Source organism: Cherax quadricarinatus, chromosome 22 (assembly GCF_038502225.1).
Source record: "Cherax quadricarinatus isolate ZL_2023a chromosome 22, ASM3850222v1, whole genome shotgun sequence".
In the NCBI taxonomy this organism is placed as follows: Eukaryota; Metazoa; Arthropoda; class Malacostraca; order Decapoda; family Parastacidae; genus Cherax; species Cherax quadricarinatus.
The window spans coordinates 22,373,074-22,397,617 of record NC_091313.1 but is presented as its reverse complement, the minus strand read 5'-3'; the positions used below and the strand labels follow the sequence as shown (position 1 = coordinate 22,397,617).

Below are 24,544 nucleotides of genomic sequence, written 5' to 3'. Positions count from 1 at the left end.
AAAAAAACGAAATTTGATGGAAAACTGACTGAATTATGCTCTCGTGAAGTTAGCGACCTCGGCGATATTTACAAATCGGCGATTTTGCCCACTTTGAGCCCTATTTTCGGCTAATTACATTGTTCCAGTCGACCAAACTCATAGCTATTTCTTTAGAACTCCATTTTTTCTATTGATTGAGCACAAAAAAATGCCCATTTACCGATTTCAACTACCCAATAATGTGGTCAGAAATTTGCAATTTGGCCAATTTCACGAAAATTAAAAAATATGACAATTTCAAAATAAGGTCCAGAATGAACAATGCAGACATTCCTGGCTCTAAAATAACATTTTCTTTGTTCATCAGTCATGTCTCCAGGCCCCTCTGATATTACTCTTGCTTTCTATTTTGAATTTTTATTCAAACAAAAAATAGAAGACTTACTATTATGCAGACTACTGCAATACTGTAATAATTGTATAAATAACATCAACCCATTCATGACTGCATATTAGAATAGCTAGTTGGACATTTATTGGACAATGACATCATTTGTTTACTTTTGAACATCGGCAAAAATCAAACATTTTCCCTAGATTGAGATCCATTTCCAGGTTCTTGTTATAGAAAAATCATTCAAAATCACCTCTACTTCTATAACATGTTTTCCATCCTATCAAATTAGACCAAGAAAACGAGAATACAACTATGAATACTATACGAAAATAGACCACAAATTCAGCATTTTAACCCTTTGACTGTCGCGGCCGTATATATACGTTTGCGAGGTACCGTGTTTGACGTATATATACTCATAAATTCTAGCGGCTTCAAATCAGGCAGGAGAAAGCTAGTAGGCCCACATGTGAGAGAATGGGTCTGTGTGGTCAGTGTGCACCACATAAAAAAAATCCTGGAGCACGCAGTGCATAATGAGAAAAAAAAAACTCCGACCGTTTTTTTTTTAATTAAAATGCCGACTTTGTGGTCTATTTTCGTATAGTATTTGTGGTTGTATTCTCGTTTTCTTGGTCTCATTTGATAGAATGGAAACTATATTATAGAAATGGAGGTGATGTTGATTAATTTTACTATAAAAAGAACCTGGAAATGGAGCACAAAGTACAGGAAATGTTTGATTTTTGCCGATGTTCAAAAGTGAACAAATGATGTCATTGTCCAATAAATGTTCAAATAGCCATTCTAATACGCAGTCATGAATGGGTTGATGTAATTTTTACAATTATTACAGTATTGCAGTAGTCTGCATAACAGTAAATCTTCTATTTTTTGTTTGAATAAAATTTCAAAATAAAAAGCAAGAGTAATATCACAGGGACCTGGAGACATGACTGATGAACAAAGAAAATGTTATTTTAGAGCCAGGAATGTCTGCATTGTTCATTCTGGACCTTATTTTGAAATTGTCGAATTTTTTAATTTTCGTGAAATTGGCCAAATTGCAAATTTCTGACCATGTTATTGGGTAGTTGAAATCGGTAAATGGGCAGTTTCTTGTACTCAATCGATAGAAAAAATAGAGTTCTGAAGAAATAGTTATGAGTTTGGTTGATTGGAATAACGGAATTAGCCGAAAATAGGGCTCAAAGTGGGCGAAATTGCCGATTTTTAAATATCGCCGAAGTCGCTAACTTCGCGAGAGCGTAATTCCGTCAGTTTTCCATCAAATTTCGTTTTTTTGGTGTCTTTACAATCGGGAAAAGATTCTCTATCATTTCATAAGAAAAAATAATTTTTTTTTTTTTCGAATATTTTGCGACACCAGAAGCAACTTCAGGATTTGGCCCTTCGACAGTCAAAGGGTTAATTAAAAAAAATGGTCGGCGTTTTTTTTTTTCTCATTATGCACTGCGTGCTCCAGGATTTTTTTATATGGTGCACACTGACCACACAGACCCATTCTCTCACATGTGGGCCTACCAGCTTTCTCCTACTTGATTTGAAGCCACTAGAATTTATGAGTATATATACGTCAAACACGGTACCTCGTAAGACGTATATATACGGCTGCGACAGTCAAAGGGTTAAATTATGGGGAATCAACTACAAAATGGGAATTGACACAGTTGCTTTTTGCTGATGATACTGTGCTCATGGGAGATTCTAAAGAAAAATTGCAAAGGTTAGTGGATGAGTTTGGGAGTGTGTGTAAAGGTAGAAAGTTGAAAGTGAACATAGAAAAGAGTAAGGTGATGAGGGTATCAAATGATTTAGATAAAAAAAAATTGGATATCAAATTAGGGAGGAGTATGGAAGAAGTGAATGTTTTCAGATACTTGGGAGTTGACGTGTTGGCAGATGGATTTATGAAGGATGAGGTTAATCATAGAATTGAGGGAAAAAAGGAGAGTGGTGCATTGAAGTATATGTGGAGACAAAAAACGTTATCTATGGAGGCAAAGAAGGGAATGTATGGAAGTACAGTGGACCCCCGCATAACGGACGCCTTGCATAGCGGACAATCCGCATAGCGGACGCTTTGATCGCTAAAATTTTGCCCCGCATAGCGCCCAAAAACCCGCTCAGCGGCCTTCGTCCGAGACGCGTCCAATGTGCGGCCTGAGCCACGCTCACATGTTCCGCGGGTGGCATTGTTTACCAGCCAGCCTCCGCGGTAACATCCAAGCATACAATCGGAACATTTTGTATTATTACAGTGTTTTTGGTGATTTTTTTCTGGAAAATAAGTGACCATGGGCCCCAAGAAAGCTTCTAGTGCCAACCCTACAGCAATAAGGGTGAGAATTACTATGGAGATGAAGAAAAAGATCATTGATAAGTATGAAAGTGGAGTGCGTGTCTCCGAGCTGGCCAGGTTGTATAATAAACCCCAATCAACCATCGCTACTATTGGTGGTACAGCTGCTGCTGCTGCTGTATCACCGTCAGCTGCTGCTGCACTGTCAGCTGCTGCTGCTGTACCACCGTCAGCTGCTCCTGCTGCTGTAGTACCGTCTGCTGCTGCTGTAGCATCATCTGCTGCTGCTGTAGCATCGTCTGCTGCTGCTGTAGCATCGTCTGTTGCTGCTGTAGCATCGTCTGCTGCTGCTGTAACATCGTCAGCTGCTGCTGCTGCTGCTGTAGCACCGTTGTTGGTGTGGCTTATTGAGAATACCAAGAAACAATTAACCCCAGAGGATTTGCCACCCAGGATAGCCCAAAAAAGTCAGTGTCATCGAAGACTGTCTAACTTATTTCCATTGGGGTCCTTAATCTTGTCTCCCAGGATGCAACCCACACCAGTCAACTAACACCCAGGTGAACAGGGAAAATGCCTGGAACTAGTGCTCATATTGGTGAATTTAGAGCCAGCAAAGGTTGGTTTGAGAGATTTAAGAATCGTAGTGACATACACAGTGTGATAAGGCCTGTTCTGGAAGAAAATACCAAACAGGACCTACAGTACTCAGGAGGAAAAGGCACTCCCAGGACACAGTGTCTCATCAGTCATTGCTGCATCTTCAATAAAGGTAAGTGTCATTTATTCTTCATTTAGTAGAGTAGTACATGCACAATATATATTGTGCATGTACTACTCTACTATTGTGCATGTATCCTTCTCTTTGTGTGTAGGAAAATGTATATTTCATGTGGTAAAATTTTTTTTTTCAAACTTTTGGGTGTCTTGCACGGATTAATTTGATTTCCATTATTTCTTATGGGGAAAATTCATTCACATAGCGAACATTTCGCATAACAGCCAGCCCTCTTGCACGGATTAAGGTCGCTATGCGGGGGTCCACTGTATAGTAGTACCAACACTCTTATATGGGTGTGAAGCATGGATTGTGAATGCAGCAGCGAGGAGGCGGTTGGAGGCAGTGGAGATGTCCTGTCTAAGGGCAGTGTGTAGTGTAAATATTATGCAGAAAATTCGGAGTGTGGAAATTAGGAGAAGGTGTGGAGTTAATAAAAGTATTAGTCAGAGGGCTGAAGAGGGGTTGTTGAGGTGGTTTGGTCATTTAGAGAGAATGGATCAAAGTAGAATAACATGAAGAGCGTTTAAATCTGTAGGGGAAGTCCTTGAAAAGGTTGGAAGGAAGGGGTTAGGGTGGTTTTGTGGGCGAGGAGCTTGGACTTCCAGCAGGCATGCGTGAGCGTGTTTGATAGGAGTGAATGGAGACAAATGGTATTTGGGACCTGGCAATCTGTTGGAGTGTGAGCAGGGTAATATTTAGTGAAGAGATTCAAGAAAACTGGTTATTTTTATATAGCCAGACTTGAGTCCTGGAAATGGGAAGTACAGTGCTTGCAGTCTAAAGGAGGGGTTTGGGATATTGGCAGTTTGGTGGGATATGTTGTGTATCTTTATACGTATATGCTTCTAAAATGTTGTGTTCTGAGCACCTCTGCAAAAACAGTGATTATGTGTGAGTGAGGTGAAAGTGTTGAATGATGATGAAAATATTTTCTTTTTGGGGATTTGCTTTATTTTTGGGTGACCCTGCCTCGGTGGGAGACAGCCGACTTGTTAAAAAAAAAAAAAAATGTTGGAAAGATCATTGATGTACAGTGGAACCCTGGATTTCGGCTGTAATCCTTTCCAGAAGGTCGGCCTAAATCCAAAATGGCCTAAAACCGAAGAAATATTTCCCATAAGAAATAATGTAAATACAATTAATCCATTCCAGATACCCAAAAGTACTACAGTGGACCCCTGCCTTTTTGCGGCCGTGACTTTCATGAAATCAGACTTTCAGGAACTTTTTTCGGCAAAATATAGCCTCACAGTTCATGATTAGCCTTGTGATTCGGCGACCATCTGGTACACATCGGAGCGGCATCCCAGTGTCAGCATGCACACGAAGCCAGTCTCCTGCACTATTCAGACTGTGTGCCATTGTTTATCAATGAGTGACCATCACCCCACAGGTTCATAGGATACATTTCATAATAATCCATTGTTTTTTGTGCTTGCAACTGTTAGATAAGCCACCATGGCCCAAAGAAAGCTAGTGCCAGGCCTTTGGTAAAGAAGGAAAGAAACACGATAGAATTCAAGAAAAAACTCGTAGCAAAGTACCAAATTGGACTAGGAAGAGAGAGGGGAGAATGTGCCTTCTTCGGTGATTCAGCGATTCTGCGATATGTACAATACAAAAGCAGCAGGTATCGATAATGGCTATAGCGCCAGCCAGCGATAGTGTAGCATTAACAGTGTAACAAGTAAGTTAAGTAATTAAGAGATAGAAAAAGACATGAAAGTAACTTTCCAATGTTGTTGGTGTATAGAGCCACTGAACATATGACGCCCTTTTATCTTCCACCACCCTAAACCTCTGCCAGCATCTCTTCCATCAAGCTAATTAAACTAACATCTCCACGGTAAGTGTAAATCTTTCTTATTTATAAATTCAGGTGTAAATATTTCTTATTCATAAATTCAACTGTAAATATTTTTTATTTATAAATTACGTACATTGTTCCAGTGTGAACAGTGTTGGTGGCTTCTGCTGCCGCCTCCACTACCACTAATATGTACGACTTCTCTCAGTGGCCCTTATAAGCCCAACACCACCACCACCTCCTCTCATATGTTATGACATATTTTATTCATTCTAGAGTATATATCATGTTTTTATGTTATTAATATTGTGCAAGAAAGGTATAAAATACCGACAATGTGAAAGTTAAGACACATGTGCAACATCTGGATATCTTTATTGTAGACGTTTCGCCATCCAGTGGCTTTATCAATACAGATTCTAGGACATAATAGAAGACTGTAGAACTATACACAAAAGGTGAGGTAATCAGTCCCTCAGCCTTGGAGTTAGTGTTCACAGCATCGTGGTGGAGGAGAATCTGGAGCAAAGGCAAGAAGACTGGCGGTTATATAGGCATCAGTGGATAAGGACGTGTAGCAGACGAGGGCATAGTCACAATTTCTACTTCCACTGGGGAATCCCGCCTACCAGTGACTATGCCCTCGCCTGCTACATATCCTTATCCACTGACGCCTATATAACCGCCAGTCTTCTTGCCTTTGCTCCAGATTCTCCTCCACCACAATGCTGTGAACACTAACTCCAAGGCTGAGGGACTGATTACCTCATCTTTTGTATATAGTTCTACTGTCTTATATTATGTCCTAGAATCTGTATTGATAAAGCCACTGGATGGCGAAACGTCTGCAATAAAGATATCCAGATGTTGCACATGTGTTATTAATATTGTTTATTATGTCATATTAGATGAATTGTGATGGATAAATAAACCGTAGAGATGATACTAGCGTCATATTGAAGCATTATAACTCTCCTCTCTCTCTCTCTCCCCTCCTGTCTGCCATACACCGACAAGAATCTTCAATAAAGGTGTGTTGTTAATGTTCATTTATCCATTTTATTAGTGCTTTATATTCATTTGTCATTGTTTTCTGTATGTATATCTATATTTAATCTTTAAAAAAAAATATATTTTTTGTTAATACTTTTGGGGGTCTGAAACGGATTAATTGGATTTCCATTATTTCTCCTGGGAAAATGGTTTCACCAATCATGAAATTTGCCATTAAGGAGACTCTCTGGAACGGATTAATCACGAAACTTGGGGTCAACTGTATTAACAAAAAATACATTTTTTAAAGATTAACTATGGTTTTACATACAGAAAACAATGAGAACTAAATAAAATGACCAATGAAATGGATAAATGAACATTTAAATCATTATTACATACCTTTATTGAAGACTTGTTGGAGTATGGAAGACAGGGAGGAGAGGTTATCTCCATCACTACCACTACCACCATCACTACCACTACCACTACCACTACCACCATCACTACCACTACCACCATCACTACCACTACCACCATCACTACCACTACCACCATCACTACCACCACCACCATCACTACCACTACCACCATCACTACCACTACCACCATCACTACCACTACCACCATCACTACCACTACCACCATCACTACCACTACCACCATCACTACCACTACCACCATCACTACCACCACCACCAGCACTACCACCATCACTACCACTACCACCATCACTACCACCACCACCATCACTACCACCACCACCATCACTACCACCACCACCATCACTACCACCACCACCATCACTACCACTACCACCATCACTACCACCACCACCATCACTACCACCACCACCATCACTACCACCACCACCATCACTACCACCACCACCATCACTACCACCACCACCATCACTACCACCACCACCATCACTACCACCACCACCATCACTACCACCACCACCATCACTACCACCACCACCATCACTACCACCACCACCATCACTACCACCACCACCATCACTACCACCACCACCATCACTACCACCACCACCATCACTACCACCACCACCATCACTACCACCACCACCATCACTACCACCACCACCATCACTACCACCACCACCATCACTACCACCACCACCATCACTACCACCACCACCATCACTACCACCACCACCATCACTACCACCACCACCATCACTACCACCACCACCATCACTACCACCACCACCATCACTACCACCACCACCATCACTACCACCACCACCATCACTACCACCACCACCATCACTACCACCACCACCATCACTACCACCACCACCATCACTACCACCACCACCATCACTACCACCATCACCATCACTACCACCATCACCATCACTACCACCATCACTACCACCACCACCATCACTACCACCACCACCATCACTACCACCACCACCATCACCACCACCACCACCATCACCACCACTACCACCATCACTACCACCATCACTACCACCACTACCACCATCATTACCACCATCACTACCATCACTTCCACCATCACTACCACTACCACCATCACTACCACTACCACCATCACTACCACCACCACCATCACTACCACCACCACCACCACCATCACTACCACCACCACCATCACTACCACCACCACTACCACCATCACCACCACTACCACCATCACCACCACTACCACCATCACTACCACCATCACTACCACCATCACTACCACTACCACCATCACCACAACTACCACCATCACCACAACTACCACCACCACTACCATCACCACTACCACCATCACCACCACTACCACCATCACCACTACCACCATCACCACTACCACCATCACCACTACCACCATCACCACCACTACCACCATCACCACCACTACCACCATCACCACCACTACCACCATCACCACCACTACCACCATCACCACCACTACCACCATCACCACCACCACCACTACCACCATCACCACCACCACCACTACCAACACCATCACCACTACCACCATCACCACCACTACCACCATCACCACCACTACCACCATCACCACCACTACCACCATCACCACCACTACCACCATCACCACCACTACCACCATCACCACCACTACCACCATCACCACCACTACCACCACCACTACCACCACCACTACCACCACCACTACCACCATCACCACCACCATCACCACCACTACCACCATCACTACCACCATCACCACCACTACCACCATCACTACCACCATCACCACCACTACCACCACCACTACCACCCTCTACCACAATCACTACCACCTTTGTTCTTAATCACTGAAGAAGGCACATTCTCCCCTCTCTTTTCCTCCTCCTCTGAAGCAATTTTCTCAGCTGTGGTCAGTTGCTGTTGCAGATGAAGGTCTTGCAGCTCTTCAGTGGTTAGCTTTTCCTTGTGGTCCTCTACCAACTCTTCCTCATCCTGGCCACTCACATCCAACCTCATGGACTTCCCCAAAGCCACAATAGTTTCCACAACAGGAGTGTTTCTCACTTTCTTTACCAAAGGGCTGGCACTAGGAACTTTCTTTGGGCCCATGGTAGCTTATTGCACAGTCACAATCAATAAACAAGCACAAAAATTGTGAAATGTTTTGGATGAATGCTCACTCAACCAGTGACAAAGCCAGACTGACAGTGTCCCTGGGTGGGTGGACGCGTCCAATATGACCGATTTCCAAATCACTGGCCAAAATCCAGGGCAAAAATTTCAGCCAAAAAGCGGTCGATTTCTGATTCGGCTGATATCTGCAGCAGCCAAAATCCGGGGTTCCACTGTATATGAGGAAAAGCAGAGGGCTGAAGATACTGCCCTGTGGTATGCTCATGTGAATAGGTCTTGTTGATGAGGTTGTGTCCTTGATATTTTCTTTAACTTAGCCTTTTATGACAGAAGTCTTTTAAGCCTTTCTGGTTTTCCTCAGTTTTGAAATTTGGAATGTTTTGTAGTTACTTAAACAGTGACTACTTTTGTAAGGCTATTTTCTTATTTTAATTATTGCAACACTTATAGGTACAAAGTTGTGCTCGTGGCTTTATGGATAACTACTTATTCCTTGTAGTTGGCACTATTGGTGCAGCAAATAAAGATGTTCAGCAAGAAATTGTACAAATAGACAAGTTCAATAAAAGGGAGAAACTTGTAGAATACATTCAGTCTCTAAATGCAGGTAAGTTTATTTAAGATTACTGCTTGGTATTCTGTATTATGTTGTGTATCTTTATACGTATATGCTTCTAAGCTGTTGTATTCTGAGCACCTCTGCAAAAGCAGTGATAATGTGTGAGTGTGGTGAAAGTGTTGAATGATGATGAAAGTATTTTCTTTTTGGGGATTTTCTTTCTTTTTTTGGGTCACCCTGCCTCGGTGGGAGACGACCGACTTGTTGAAAAAAAAAAATCTGTCTTTCTACTCAATGGCATATTAATGTTTTCACTATGTGCTGAAGAGGTATATTTATGTTCATCACTTAGATATGGCACATTTTCATTATAACACAGCAGCCAATTATACTGAATGAGGTACTGAGTTCGATTTGCAGTTACAGTATGTTAACCTCTGGGTAGTAGGTTGGTAGACAGCAGCCACCCAGGGAGGCACTACCATCCTGCCAGGTAAATGTAGTTGTTTTACGTGATGGTAGATTGCTGGTGTCTTTATTTTTTCTGTCTCGTAAACATGCAGAACTTCGGGTACATCTTGCTACTTCTATTCACACTTAGGTCACTCTACACATGCTTGTACAAGCATATATGTATGTGTGTTTAGGAGGGTTGGAATAGTTTTAAAAATGCAGTATTAGAATGTGGGGCAGAAGTTTGTGGTTATAGGAGGGTGGGGGCAGGAGGAAAGAGGAGTGATTGGTGGAATGATGAAGTAAAAGGTGTGATAAAAGAGAAAAAGGTAGCTTATGAGAGGTTTTTACAAAGCGGAAGTGTTATAAGAAGAGCAGAGTATATGGAGAGTAAAAGAAAGGTTGAGAGAGTGCAAAAGGAGAGCAGATGAGAGAGTGGGAGAGGCACTGTCAAGAAATTTTAATGAAAATAAGAAAAAATTTTGGAGTGAATTAAACAAGTTAAGAAAGCCTAGGGAAAGTATGGATTTGTCAGTTAAAAACAGAGTAGGGGAGTTAGTAGATGGGGAGATGGAGGTATTAGGTAGATGGCGAGAATATTTTGAGGACCTTTTAAATGTTAAGGAATAAACAGAGGCAGTAATTTCCTGCACTGGTCAGGGAGGTATACCATATTTTAGGATTGAAGAAGAGCAGAATGTAAGTGTGGTGGAGGTACGTGAGGCATTACGTAAAATGAAAGGGGGTAAAGCAGCTGGAACTGATGGGATCATGACAGAAATATTAAAAGCAGGGGGGATATAGTGTTGGAGTGGTTGGTAATTTTGTTTAATAAATGTATGAAAGAGGGGAAGGTACCTAGGGATTGGCGGAGAGCATGTATAGTCCCTTTATATAAAGGGAAAGGGGACAAAAGAGACTGTAAAAATTATAGAGGAATAAGTTTACTGAGTATACCAGGAAAAGTGTACGGTAGGGTTATAATTGAAAGAATTAGAGGTAAGACAGAATGTAGGATTGCGGATGAGCAAGGAGGTTTCAGAGTGGGTAGGGGATGTGTAGATCAAGTGTTTACATTGAAGCATATATGTGAACAGTATTTAGATAAAGGTAGGGAAGTTTTTATTGCATTTATGGATTTAGAAAAGGCATATGATAGTGGATAGAGGAGCAATGTGGCAGATGTTGCAAGTATATGGAATAGGTGGTAAGTTATTAAATGCTGTAAAGAGTTTTTATGAGGATAGTGAGGCTCAGGTTAGGGTGTGTAGAAGAGAGGGAGACTACTTCCCTGTAAAAGTAGGTCTTAGACAGGGATGTGTAATGTCACCATGGTTGTTTAATATATTTATAGATGGGGTTGTAAAGGAAGTAAATGCTAGGGTGTTCGGGAGAGGGGTGGGATTAAATTTTGGGGAATCAAATTCAAAATGGGAATTGACAGTTACTTTTTGCTGATGATACTGTGCTTATGGGAGATTCTAAAGAAAAATTGCAAAGGTTAGTGGATGAGTTTGGGAATGTGTGTAAAGGTAGAAAGTTGAAAGTGAACATAGAAAAGAGTAAGGTGCTGAGGGTGTCAAATGATTTAGATAAAGAAAAATTGGATATCAAATTGGGGAGGAGGAGTTTGGAAGAAGTGAATGTTTTCAGATACTTGGGAGTTGACGTGTCGGCAGATGGATTTATGAAGGATGAGGTTAACCATAGAATTGATGAAAGTAAAAAGGCGAGTGGTGCGTTGAGGTTTATGTGGAGACGAAAAATTTTATCTATGGAGGCAAAGAAGAGAATGTATGAAAGTATAGTAGTACCAACACTCTTATATGGGTGTGAAGCTTGGGTTGTAAATGCTGCAGCGAGGAGGCAGTTGAAGGCGGTGGAGATGTCCTGTCTAAGGGAAGTGTGTAGTGTAAATATTATGCAGAGAATTTGGAGTGTGGAAATTAACTCCACACCTTCTCCTAAAGTATTAAATGGCTGAAGAGGGGTTGTTGAGGTGGTTTGGTCATTTAGAGAGAATGGATTAAAGTAGAATGACATGGAGAGTGTATAAATCTGTAGGGGAAGGAAGGCGGGGTAGGGGTCGTCCTCGAAAAGGTTGGAGGGAGGGGGTAAATGCAATTTTGTGGGCAAGTGGCTTGGACTTCCAACAAGCATGCGTGAGCGTGTTAGATAGGAGTGAATGGAGACATATGGTATTTGGGACCTGATGAGCTGTTGGAGTGTGAGCAGGGTAATATTCAGGGAAACCGGTTATTTTTATATAGCCAGACTTAGTCCTGGAAATGGGAAGTACAGTGCCTGCACTTTAAGGAGGGGTTTTGGGATATTGGCAGTTTGGAGGAATATGTTTTATATCTTTATACGTATATTCCTCTAAACTATTGTATTCTGGGCACCTCTGCAAAAACAGTGATTATGTATAGGTGAGGTGAAAGTGTTGAATGATGATGAAAGTATTTTCTTTTTGGGGATTTTCTTTCTTTTGGGTCACCCTGCCTTGGTGGGAGATGGCCGTCTTGTTGAAAAAAAAAAATTATACTTCACATTATTCTTAATTTCATAATTGGTCTAATCATAAGTTTATTTTCTGCAGGTGAGAAAATTTTAGTGTTTGTGGAGAGAAAACTGCAAGCAGATTTTATTGGAGCATACTTAATTACACAAGGTATCAATGCTACAACAATTCATGGTGACAGATACCAGGAACAGCGTGAGGAAGCCTTGTCAGCTTTTAGAGCAGGGATTAACACTGTTCTTGTGGCAACAAACGTAGCTGCCCGTGGGCTGGGTGAGTTATTCATTTTTTCATGCTGTATAAAGTGCTTAAAATTTCTGGCTGGTTTGTATATTAATTTTCCACAATTTATAGCTAACCTACATTAAAAAAATTACCAGTTTATGATCTGTATTAAAAGATGACTTAGTGTACAGGTCTCATTAAGGCAAATGCACTATAGGCTAGGAAGACAAGAGCACTCAAAACAAGAAAAGCCAGGGCAATAGTAGTGTTATTAAATCAGTTGTGCTCTCATATCTCATTGTTCTGTGTTCACAGTACCTTTCAAGGCAGGAGAAAGATCGGAGCTGGAAAAATACTAACATTTACTGCATACATAGAATTAATAAAATATCTTGGTAAACCACTGGGAAGGCCTCAGAGCACTTAAAATGCATGCTAGAAAAGAGAAGAGAGAGATATTGGATAATATATACTGTAATATATACTCTACTGGTAGTAGGTTGGTAGACAGCAACCACCCAGGGAGGTACTACCGTCCTGCCAAGTGAGTGTAAAACGAAAGCCTGTAATTGTTTTACATGATGGTAGGATTGCTGGTGTCTTTTGTCTGTCTCATAAATATGCAAGATTACAGGCATGTCTTGCTACTTCTACTTACACTTGGGTCACACTACACATACTTGTACACGTTTATTTATACACACTCATCTGAGTTTTCTTTGATTTTATCTTAATAGTTCTTGGTCTTATTACTTTTCCTTTTATATCCATGGGGAAGTGGAATAAGAATTTTTCCTCCGTAAGCCATGCGTGTTGTAAAAGTCAACTAAAATGCCGGGAACAATGGGCTAGTAACCCCTTTTCCTGTAAAGATTACTAAAAAGAATAAGAAGAAGAAAATTGTCAGTGGGAAGTCTGTGCGTGGATGTTGTGCAAATGATAAGAAAGAGATGATTGTGGATGTTATGAATGAGAAGAAACTGGATGTCCTGGCTTTAAGTGAAACAAAGCTGAAGGGGATGGGAGAGTTTCAATGGAGAGGAATAAATGGGATTAGGTCAGGGGTTTCAAATAGAGTTAGAGCTAAAGAAGGAGTAGCAATAATGTTGAAGGATAAGCTATGGCAGGAAAAGAGGGACTACAAATGTATAAATTCAAGGATTATGTGGAGTAAAATAAAGATTGGATGTGAAAAGTGGGTTAAAGTAAGCGTGTATGCACCTGGAGAAGAGAGAAGTGTAGAGGAGAGAGAGAGAGATTCTGGGAGATGTTGAGTGAATGCGTGGGGAGTTTTGAATCAAGTGTGAGAGTAATGGTGGTTGGGGATTTCAATGCTAAAGTGGGTAAAAATGTTATGGAGGGAGTAGTAGGTAAATTTGGGGTGTCAGGGGTAAATGTAAATGGGGAGCCTTAATTGAGCTATGTGTAGAAAGAAATTTGGTAATAAGTAATACATATTTTATGAAAAAGAGGATAAATAAATATACAAGGTATGATGTAGCACGTAATGAAAGTAGTTTGTTAGATTATGTATTGGTGGATAAAAAGTTGATGGGTAGGCTCCAGGATGTACATGTTTATAGAGGGGCAAATGATATATCGGATCATTATTTAGTTGTAGCTACAGTTAGAGTAAGAGGTAGATGGGAAAAGAGGAACGTGGCAACAACAAGTAAGAGGAAGGTGAAAGTGTACAAACTATGGGAGGAGGAAGTTCGGGCGAGATATAAGCGACTATTGGTGTCTACTCTATTTCTTGCTCCTCCTGTCCTCTTCAATACTTTGGAGAAACTGGTCGATCTCTTTCTGACAGACTTAGGGAGCACAAAAATAGTGTTAGGCTTGCCGACACTAACAATGCTCTTTTCTGTCACGTCAGAGATCATAGCCATCCTATTGACTGGTCTTCTGCTAAAACTGTCTTCCCTACTTCCAACTCGAACAGTCGCCGTTTAGTTGAATCCTCTCTTATACACAACTTTCCTTGTATGAACCTTAGCCCTGGCTTCGTCTCTGTAGATGCCTTCCTCTCCCACTACATTGTAAAATGCTCCAAACTAAAGAACACCCGTGACTTAACCTGAATCCTCATTTTTTCTTCTTCTTCTTTTTCTTCTTCCTCTTCCCCTTTCCTCTCTCCTTTTCTCCTCTGGGTTGTCTTTCTCTCTCCTGTCTCGTGTTTCTGTTCCTTCTTTATTTTATTTCACCACTTCCCCTTTCACGCACCTCGGTGCGCTTGCTCTCCCTCTGTGGGTTTCTAGCTCTCTTGCAGTGCTCCCCTTCCTTTGTATTTGACTGGCTCGTCTTCCTTATTTCCCACTTCTACCACTACCACTACTACTACCTCTTCTTCTTCTACTACATCTACTGATGAAATTAGACACATGTGCGGCGTCTGGTTGTCTTTGTTGTGGACGTTTCGCCATCCAGTGGCTGGCTGGATGGCGAAGCGTCTACGGTGGGGATGCCCGGGTGTTGTGCATGTGTCACTTCATCCTGTCGGTATTATATACAATTCTTGTACTACTACTACTACTACTACTACCACTACTACTACCTCCACCTCTTCCTGCCTATATATAGCCTTCCTGCTCCACCTCTGTTAGTGTGACTTTGTCAATGGTCCAAGTCGGACCGAAACGTCGTCGTAAGCTTCTGTCTTTTATGTGCGGGTTATTTGTGTATCGTTCCAGTCATGGTATTGTGCCTTTTTGTTATTTATTGGCAGAAAGGTGGGCTAGTGCAAAGATGAGTAGTGGGGGGGTTGAAGATGGTTGGAATAGTTTTAAAAATGCAGTATTAGAATGTGGGGCAGAAGTTTGTGGTTATAGGAGGGTGGGGGCAGGAGGAAAGAGGAGTATTTGGTGGAATCATGAAGTAAAGGGTGTGATAAAAGAGAAAAAGGTAGCTTACGAGAGGTTTTTACAAAGCAGAAGTGTTATAAGAAGAGCAGAGTATATGGAGAGTAAAAGAAAGGTGAAGAGAGTGGTGAGAGAGTGCAAAAGGAGAGCATATGAAAGAGTGGGAGAGGCACTGTCAAGAAATTTTAATGAAAATAATTAAAAATTTTGGAGTGAGTTAAACAAGTTAAGAAAGCCTAGGGAAAGTATGGATTTGTCAGTTAAAAACAGAGTAAGGGAGTTAGTAGATGGGGAGAGGGAGGTATTAGGTAGATGGCGAGAATATTTTGAGGAACTTTTAAATGTTGAGGAAGAAAGGGAGGCAGTAATTTCATGCACTGGCCAGGGAGGTATACCATCTTTTAGGAGTGAAGAAGAGCAGAATGTAAGTGTGGTGGAGGTACGTGAGGCATTACGTAGAATGAAAGGGGGTAAAGCAGCTGGAACTGATGGGATCATGACAGAAATGTTAAAAGCAGGGGGGATATAGTGTTGGAGTGGTTGGTACTTTTGTTTAATAAATGTATGAAAGAGGGGAAGGTACCTAGGGATTGGCGGAGAGCATGTATAGTCCCTTTATATAAAGGGAAAGGGGACAAAAGAGATTGTAAAAGTTATAGAGGAATAAGTTTACTGAGTATACCAGGAAAAGTATACGGTAGGGTTATAATTGAAAGAATTAGAGGTAAGACAGAATGTAGGATTGCGAATGAGCAGGGAGGCTTCAGAGTGGGTAGGGGATGTGTAGATCAAGTGTTTACATTGAAGCATATATGTGAACAGTATTTAGATAAAGGTAGGGAAGTTTTTATTGCATTTATGGATTTAGAAAAGGCATATGATAGAGTGGATAGAGGAGCAATGTGGCAGATGTTGCAAGTATATGGAATAGGTGGTAAGTTACTAAATGCTGTAAAGAGCTTTTGTGAGGATAGTGAGGCTCAGGTTAGGGCGTGTAGAAGAGAGGGAGAATACTTCCCGGTAAAAGTAGGTCTTAGACAGGGATGTGTAATGTCGCCATGGTTGTTTAATATATTTATAGATGGGGTTGTAAAAGAAGTAAATGCTAGGGTGTTCGGGAGAGGGGTGGGATTAAATTATGGGGAATCAAATTCAAAATGGGAATTGACAGTTACTTTTTGCTGATGATACTGTGCTTATGGGAGATTCTAAAGAAAAATTGCAAAGGTTAGTGGATGAGTTTGAGAATGTGTGTAAAGGTAGAAAGTTGAAAGTGAACATAGAAAAGAGTAAGGTGATGAGGGTATCAAATGATTTAGATAAAGAAAAATTGGATATCAAATTGGGGAGGAGTAGTATGGAAGAAGTGAATGTTTTCAGATACTTGGGAGTTGACGTGTCGGCGGATGGATATATGCATAATGAGGTTAATTATAGAATTGATGAGGGGAAAAAAGGTGAGTGGTGCATTGAGGTATATGTGGAGTCAAAAAATGTTATCTATGGAGGCAAAGAAGGGAATGTATGAAAGTATAGTAGTACCAACACTCTTATATGGGTGTGAAGCTTGGGTGGTAAATGCAGCAGCGAGGAGATGGTTGGAGGCAGTGGAGATGTCCTGTCTGAGGGCAATGTGTGGTGTAAATATTATGCAGAAAATTCAGTGTGTGGAAATTAGGAGAAGGTGTGGAGTTAATAAAAGCATTAGTCAGAGGGCAGAAGAGGGGTTGTTGAGGTGGTTTGGTCATTTAGAGAGAATGGATCAAAGTAGAATGACATGGAAAGCATATAAATCTATAGGGGAAGGAAGGAGGGGTAGGGGTCGTCCTCGAAAGGGTTGGAAAGAGGGGGTAAAGGAGGTTTTGTGGGCTAGGGGCTTGGACTTACAGCAAGCGTGCATGAGCGTGTTAGATAGGAGTGAATGGAGACGAATGATACTTGGGACCTGACGATCTGTTGGAGTGTGAGCAGGGTAATATTTAGTGAAGGGATTCAGGAAAACCGGTTATTTTCATATAGTCGGACTTGAGTCCTGGAAATGGGAAGTACAATGCCTGCACTTTAAAGGAGGGGTTTGGGATATTGGCAGTTTGGAGGGATATGTTGTGTATCTTTATACGTATATGCTTCTAAGCTGTTGTATTCTGAGCACCTCTGCAAAAGCAGTGATAATGTGTGAGTGTGGTGAAAGTGTTGAATGATGATGAAAGTATTTTCTTTTTGGGGATTTTCTTTCTATTTTGGGTCACCCTGCCTCGGTGGGAGACGGCCGACTTGTTGAAAAAAAAAAAAATGGAAGTTACTTGAGGGTCAGGTCTCCAGTCTGCACACAACCATAATTTGGTGAAGTGAGATACGGGAGGAGGAGGTAAGTAATTTTAGTGAGAAATGGGTGCCACTGGCATAACTATGTAGCTTTGGGAATAAATCATTTCACAATTAGACATTAATATTAATGAATTTGAAGTAGAAAGAAAGGATGAGGGTAAGTTCCTAGGTCTGCTTGTACACAAACTAAAAATTTATTGCTCACATCTATCTCATTCTCCATGAGGAAGTGGAAAAGAATCCTTCCTCTGTAAGCCAGGATCATGGGGCTAGTAACCTTTCTTGTGTATAAATTACTAAATGTGAAAAAAAGAAAAACTTTTGTTTCTTTTCCAGGTCATCCTTCCTCTATGGGAGTTGGCCCATGTGTTAAAAAAAAACCTTGGCAGAAAGTGTCATAAACTATAGGTGTACTTCAAAATTCATCATCTCTAATCTATGCTTTCATTTACCCATACCTTACCAGTGGAATTAGTGTTTAGGGTTCTACTTCAGCTGTCCACCTCAGAAAAAGATTATCACAAAAAGAAGCTATTGGAACTACATATAAGCAAAAATTTTAAAACACACTATGCCCTTTTTCATATCCTTAAACCTGCTAAATATCAATGTTATCCATACTACTGTTCCCTTTACATCTTCAAAACACTACACTATAATGCTACTATTGACATAAGACACTTCCTGGAAAACTGTATCAAACACACAAGCATCACACTTGAAACAGATACTTGTGATATTTCTCATGTTTACCTGAACCTCCATAGAAACCCAAAACTAATAAAAATGCAAAAAAAATATGTAATAACGTGCCAAATTAATTTAAAAACAATTTAAATTAACCCATTGAGGGTTTTGGTCGTACTAGTACGGTTTACGACCCAGTGTTTTTGACGTACGTACTAGTACGCCTAAATTCTAGCGCCCTCAAATCTAATGAGAGAAAGCTGGTAGGCCTACATATGAAAGAATGGGTCTATGTGGCCAGTGTGCGCAGTATAAAAAAAATCCTGCAGCACACTGTGCGTAATGAGAAAAAAAAAAACTTTGACCGTGTTTTTGGAATAAAACAGCGACTTTGCACTGTATTTTCGTATGGTATTTATTGTTGTATTCTAGTTTTCTTGGTCTCATTTTATAGAATGGGAGATATATTACAGAAATTGAGATGATTTTGACTGGTTTTACAATGAAAAGTACCTTGAAATTGAGCGCAAAGTAGCAGGAATGTTCGATTTTTATCAAAGTTCAAAGGTAAACAAATCATGCCAAGCGTCCAATACACGTCAACTGGCGAGTCTAATATTCTTTCACAAGTGCGCTGATATTATTTATACCATTTCTACACTAAAGCAGTAGTCTGTATAACAGTAAATCTTCTATTTTTTGTAAGAATAAAAATTCAAAGTGGAAAGTCAAAGAAATATAAAGAGGGGCCTGGAGATGTGACTAATGAACAGAGAACTTGTTATTTTAGTGCCAGGAATGTGTTTTTTGTTTATTCTGGACTCTATTCGGAAATTGGCATCTTTTGAAATTTGTGTGAAATTGGCAAAATTGCTAAATTCTGACCACTTTATTGGATAGTTGAAATTGGTAAATGGGTGGTTTCTTGTACTTATTCGATAGAAAAAATGGAGTTCTAGTGAAATAGTTTTGATTTTTGTCGACTAGTATATTGGAATTGGCCAAAAATAGGGCTCAAAGTGGGCAAAATCGCCGATGCGTAAACATCGTCGAGACCGCTAACTTCGCGAGAGCATAATTCCGTAAGTTTTCCATCAAATTTCATACTTTTGGTGTCATTATGATCGGGAAAAGATTCTCTATCTTTTCATGAGAAAAAATCATTTTTTTTTTTTTAATTTGGCCGACCCTGAGAACAAGTTTCGGAGAGGGCCTGTCGACCCTCAAAGGGTTAATAGTTTTTATTGTACACACTATACCCATCCTGTGAGCATTAGTCAGATGACAGCAGCACACGGTTTATAAAACCCATGCATGGGTTTAATATGCAGGCCCGTTTTGGCCAGATGTCTGCTCAGACTGCAGGGATGGTTTTCATTATGAACATGGAAAGGAGTATTAGACTGTCAAGGACCTTTACTTTGAGGATAAGGCAAGACTTACATGCTAGATTATGAGTAGAAAAAAGAAGTTAGTGATCTTATGGACAACCCTCTCAGCTGAGAGAGCACTGCTGGGAGCAAAACCCAGGAGGACGGGTCAGACAAGATTATTTCCAGAAGAGGAGGGAACCATGAGAGAGAGGGCAACATCCTCACAAAAAAAAAAAAAAAAAAAACAGAGCTGGAGAATCATCGAAGCCTTCCACGTCAAGTGCTGTGCATGTAACCTTTCCTTGACATGGCCCTCATGTGTCCAGAAGAGGTGGCCCCCTGGAGAGAAAGCCCCTTTAGGGAAAACCACAAAAATGGGGTCTGTGATCACAATTATAGCTAGTATTCCTTTGCATTGATGCAACATGAGTTACTTTACTAGGGGCAGACTGAGGATAGAGGGGTCAAAATATCTGAGGGATACGGTGACGAAGCCTAAAGGCGATATTCAATACTTCTCCCTTCATGCTTAGATAATAACCATGGAAGCTGAACTGTTCTAGTGTCTAATGAATCTGGTTCCTTGTAATGTTTGTGATAGCTGTTACTGATTAACTTAAATTTTTCCTGTAGTAATTTATAATTGGATATCTCCTCATACAATGAAAACTGAGAACAATACAGATGACAATTTTTAATCCTACAAGTGGTTTGCTTTTTTTGCAGATATTGTTGGTGTTGATACAGTAGTCAACTTCGACCTGCCAAAGACTGTAGATGAATATGTTCACCGTATTGGACGAACTGGTAGGGTAGGCAATCGTGGGCATGCATTAAGCTTCTTTGACAATGAGCGAGATGCACCACTAGCTAAAGATTTGGTCAAGATTCTTGATGAGGTGAGAGTACTGTTTATGCCTTTAATATCATTATTATTCTGCCCTTCCCATTACGTGTATTTTATCTTTCTCACAATTTTATAATATAAACAGAAGCCCTTAACTTGTACACATTGTTTTAACCCTTAAACGGTCCAAACAGATCGGCGTTCAAATTCGTAGTGCTACAAAAGTAGATCTACTTTTTTTACATATTTTCAAATATAACAAAAAAAAATGTAGATGAAAGTTTTTACACATTTTCACACGTAAAACAAAAAAAAAAAAGATTACATTTTTTTACATACTTTCAGATGTTGAAAAAACGTATATATACGTTTGGACCATTTAAGGGTTAATTTGCTGTTAATGGATTTTATTTCTCTTTCACGTTGATGCCTTTTGCTATGCTCATAATATAATGCAGCTCCTTGTCTGTAACTTTTTAGTATTAAGTGCAGGACTTCTACTATTTTAGTCCTAGTTCAAGTCTGTGTAAACTTCTGTACATCCTATGTGGTTTTGAAGAAATTATAACTTCTGCCTGCTTTTTATTTTTTAATAGTTTTATTGAGGTATCCCTGCCAAGGCAGGATGCCTGTTTTATACTGTGGCTCAGTAGTAAGAAAGACTGCTGCAGAAGGTGTAGTAGGCAAGTTTGGAGTGCCAGAGGTAAATGACATTAGGAGTCTCTAATTTAATTTTTTTTTCTTCAAGTCAACCGTCTCCCACCTAGGTAGGGTGACCCAAAAAGAAAGAAAATCCCAAAAATGAAAATACTTCCATCATCATTCAACACTTTCACCTAACTCCTATATAATCACTGTTTTTGCAGAAGCGGCCAGATACAACAGTTTAGAAGCATATATAAAGATACAATATAAAAAGTGACCTGAAATAATTACAATATCAGGGCCCCAGTTATATACAGGTACCATCCGACTTACGACCAAGCTTTGTACCGACCAACCAGTCGTAAGTCAAAATGGACGTAAGTCGAACCTTTGAAAATTGCCGACATACTGGGTAGGGCACAATGTCAAACCTTTCCTATATAAACTACCTATATAGCACTGTGATGTAATGTACAATCATTTATTTCATTCTTTTTACCATAATTTACTTATATTGTTATATTTTAATTATTTATGTACTGTATAATATGTATACATGGTAGTGAACTGTATTGTAAATTTTACATCGCATACAGTATCATATGTTACTGTTATCTTTAAGTATTGTTGACAGAGGAATGGGAGAATACCGATAGTAGTGTCATCCTTCCAGAATGTACTATAACCTATACCCTAAGTAAAGAGAAACTACTCTGCAACATGTGTAAAATGTAGCCGGGTGGTTGGCTGACTGAATGTGACTGCTCTCTCTCTCTCTCTCTCTCTTTTTACACAGGGTTTGACAAGGTTAAGGATCCCTAGCTTTATTGACAGCTATTTACAGGTTAAGGATCCCTAGCTTTATTGGCAAGCTAAGAGCTGTTACCTACATCAGCTCATTTGAAAGCATTTTTATTGTTATGAGACATACAAGTAGGAAACAGGATGAAGTTGGAGCCATCTGTGGGCCAGCATTTTCATTTGATCAACTGACTTTATCTCGTTGACATCATTATCCTGTACGAATGTGTTCCATACTCGAGTCATCCTGGGTATGTATGATCTCAGATGGAGTGATGTTCTGGAGAAGGGTACAGCCAGAGTGAAGTTGCTGCTTTCTGCCCGTCTTGTGGCATAAAAGCTTGTTTCACGCTGTCCTCGAAGTGGATCCAAGTGTGGTATTTTGACAATATTGGCCTTGTACATAACAGTAAGGCCACCCACATCCCTCCTATGTTGAAGGCTCTGCTGAAATGACAGATCTATCCAGGATGGGTCCAGGCGAGAGATGAGACGTCTTGCTCTGTTCTCTACTGTCAAGCAGTCGCAGATGAGAGGGGGGGCAGGCAAACCAAGAAAGTGGAGCATACTCAAGGTGCGAGCGTACTTGTGCCTCGTACAGGATCTTGCAACCCCTACTGTCAAGCAGATGGGAGATACGGCGAAGTGCTGTAAGCTTCCTGGCTGCCTTGTTTGCAAGATTTACAACATGGTTCTTCATGGTTAGTTTGGAGTCAAATTTCACCCCAAGGATATCAACTTCTTCTCCAGGTGCCAACATCCTCCCATTCATCCTTACTACTGCATCAGCATTACCATCATGGTGCCTAGAGACGATCATCATTTGCGTTTTCTCAGGTGCAAATGTTACTTGCCATCTATTTCCCCAAGCTGATATAGCTCTCAGCTGGTGATTGATGTAGCTTAGAGCAGCTGGCATTTCTTCTCTTGGATAAGTGAATGTCAGTGTACAGTCGTCTGCATATGCATGTGATTCTGGGATGAGATGAAGAAGGTCGTTGAAGTAGACATTCCATAACAATGGACCCAGCACGCTTCCTTGTGGAACACTTGCCCCAATAGGATGTCTTGCTGATTCCGTTCTATTGAGAACTACACTTAGAGATCTACCATGAAGGTAGTCACTGAGGAGACATAGCGTAGAGCCTGCAATTCCCAGTGCTTGAAGTTTTGCTAAGAGGCCCTGGTGCCACACCCGGTCGAAAGCGCCAGCAATGTCCAGTGCTACCACACAGCTGACTTTGGATTCATCCAGTGACTGGTGCCACTTAATGGAGAGGTTTAACAACAGATCAGCAGCAGAGTAACCTTTCCTGAAGCCATATTGACGATCACAAAGTAGTGAGTGGTAGTCAAAAAACTGTCATTTGTCTTGAGATTATTGTCTCAAGGATCTTACCAGTGATTGACAGGAGTGACACTGGTCTGTAGTTGCTGATTTCTGCTCTGCTCTTCTTTTTGTGAACAGGGACTACATTTGCCTCTTTCCATAGAGAGGGCCATTTACACTGTACTAGGCAGTGCTGAAAGATGCGAGTTAGAGGTGCTGCTAGCTGGTCTGCACATCTTCTCAACAATCTTGGGCTCAACTTGTCTGGGCCCACAGCCTTTTCTTGGTCAAGCGATTTAAGTAGGAAATGCACCTCCTCCTGCCTTATTGTCACCACTGACAATTTTGACACAGTTCTTGCAGCTAGCCAAGGAGGGTCCCTTGCTGGATCAGGAACTTGCATTTTGGTAGCAAAGTGTTCAGCAAAGAGGTCCGCCTTCTCTTGACTACTAGTAGAGGTGGTCCCATCCTGTCGATTTAGAGGTGGAATAAGTTCATCAGGCAGATAACCTTGTCTGTCCTTGACCAGGGACCACCAGGTTTTGGAGCCTACCCTACCTGATGCTAACTTTCTTTTAGTGTCCACCTCCCATTTAGCAATGGCCCACTTTTGAACATCACCCATATGCCTACAGGCTTGCATGTGCAAGTTCCTGTTATAGGTGGTAGGATGTCTCTTATACCTTCGCCATGCTTTGTACTTAGCAGTAGCAGCCTCTCTACAACGAAAGCCAAACCAAGGCTGATCTGTAGGCTTCGTCACATATTGCCGGTGAGGAATGTGTTCTTGTTGTAGATTAAGGATGTGTCCAGTGAAGGCTTTCACTTGGTTGTCAACATCCCCTTGGAGAAGAGCATTCCAGTCGGTGGTGGCGAGCTCAGAGCAAAGGGCTGGCCAATTACCTCTTTCCCATAGCCAGGTTGTGCGTGTGGACTCCTCACCTCGTTCTGTTGGGATCTTAAGTGTGGTAAAAACAGCCTTGTGGTCAGATGATCCAACGTAGTCGAGGGGTTGACAAGTG

General features: G+C 40.9%; 1 protein-coding gene across 4 annotated transcripts in view; it reads left to right on the top strand.

The window, feature by feature from the left end:
• Positions 1-24,544, top strand: part of LOC128689588 (probable ATP-dependent RNA helicase vasa-like) — a 168,046-nt gene that overhangs the window by 118,938 nt on the left and 24,564 nt on the right. For all 4 annotated transcript variants that reach the window (XM_070087544.1, XM_070087545.1, XM_070087543.1 and 1 more), the window contains 3 exons: positions 9,343-9,499; positions 12,504-12,698; positions 20,626-20,798. In XM_070087544.1, coding sequence (XP_069943645.1) covers positions 9,343-9,499; positions 12,504-12,698; positions 20,626-20,798 — 525 coding nt within the window. The remainder of the gene's footprint in view (positions 1-9,342; positions 9,500-12,503; positions 12,699-20,625; positions 20,799-24,544) is intronic.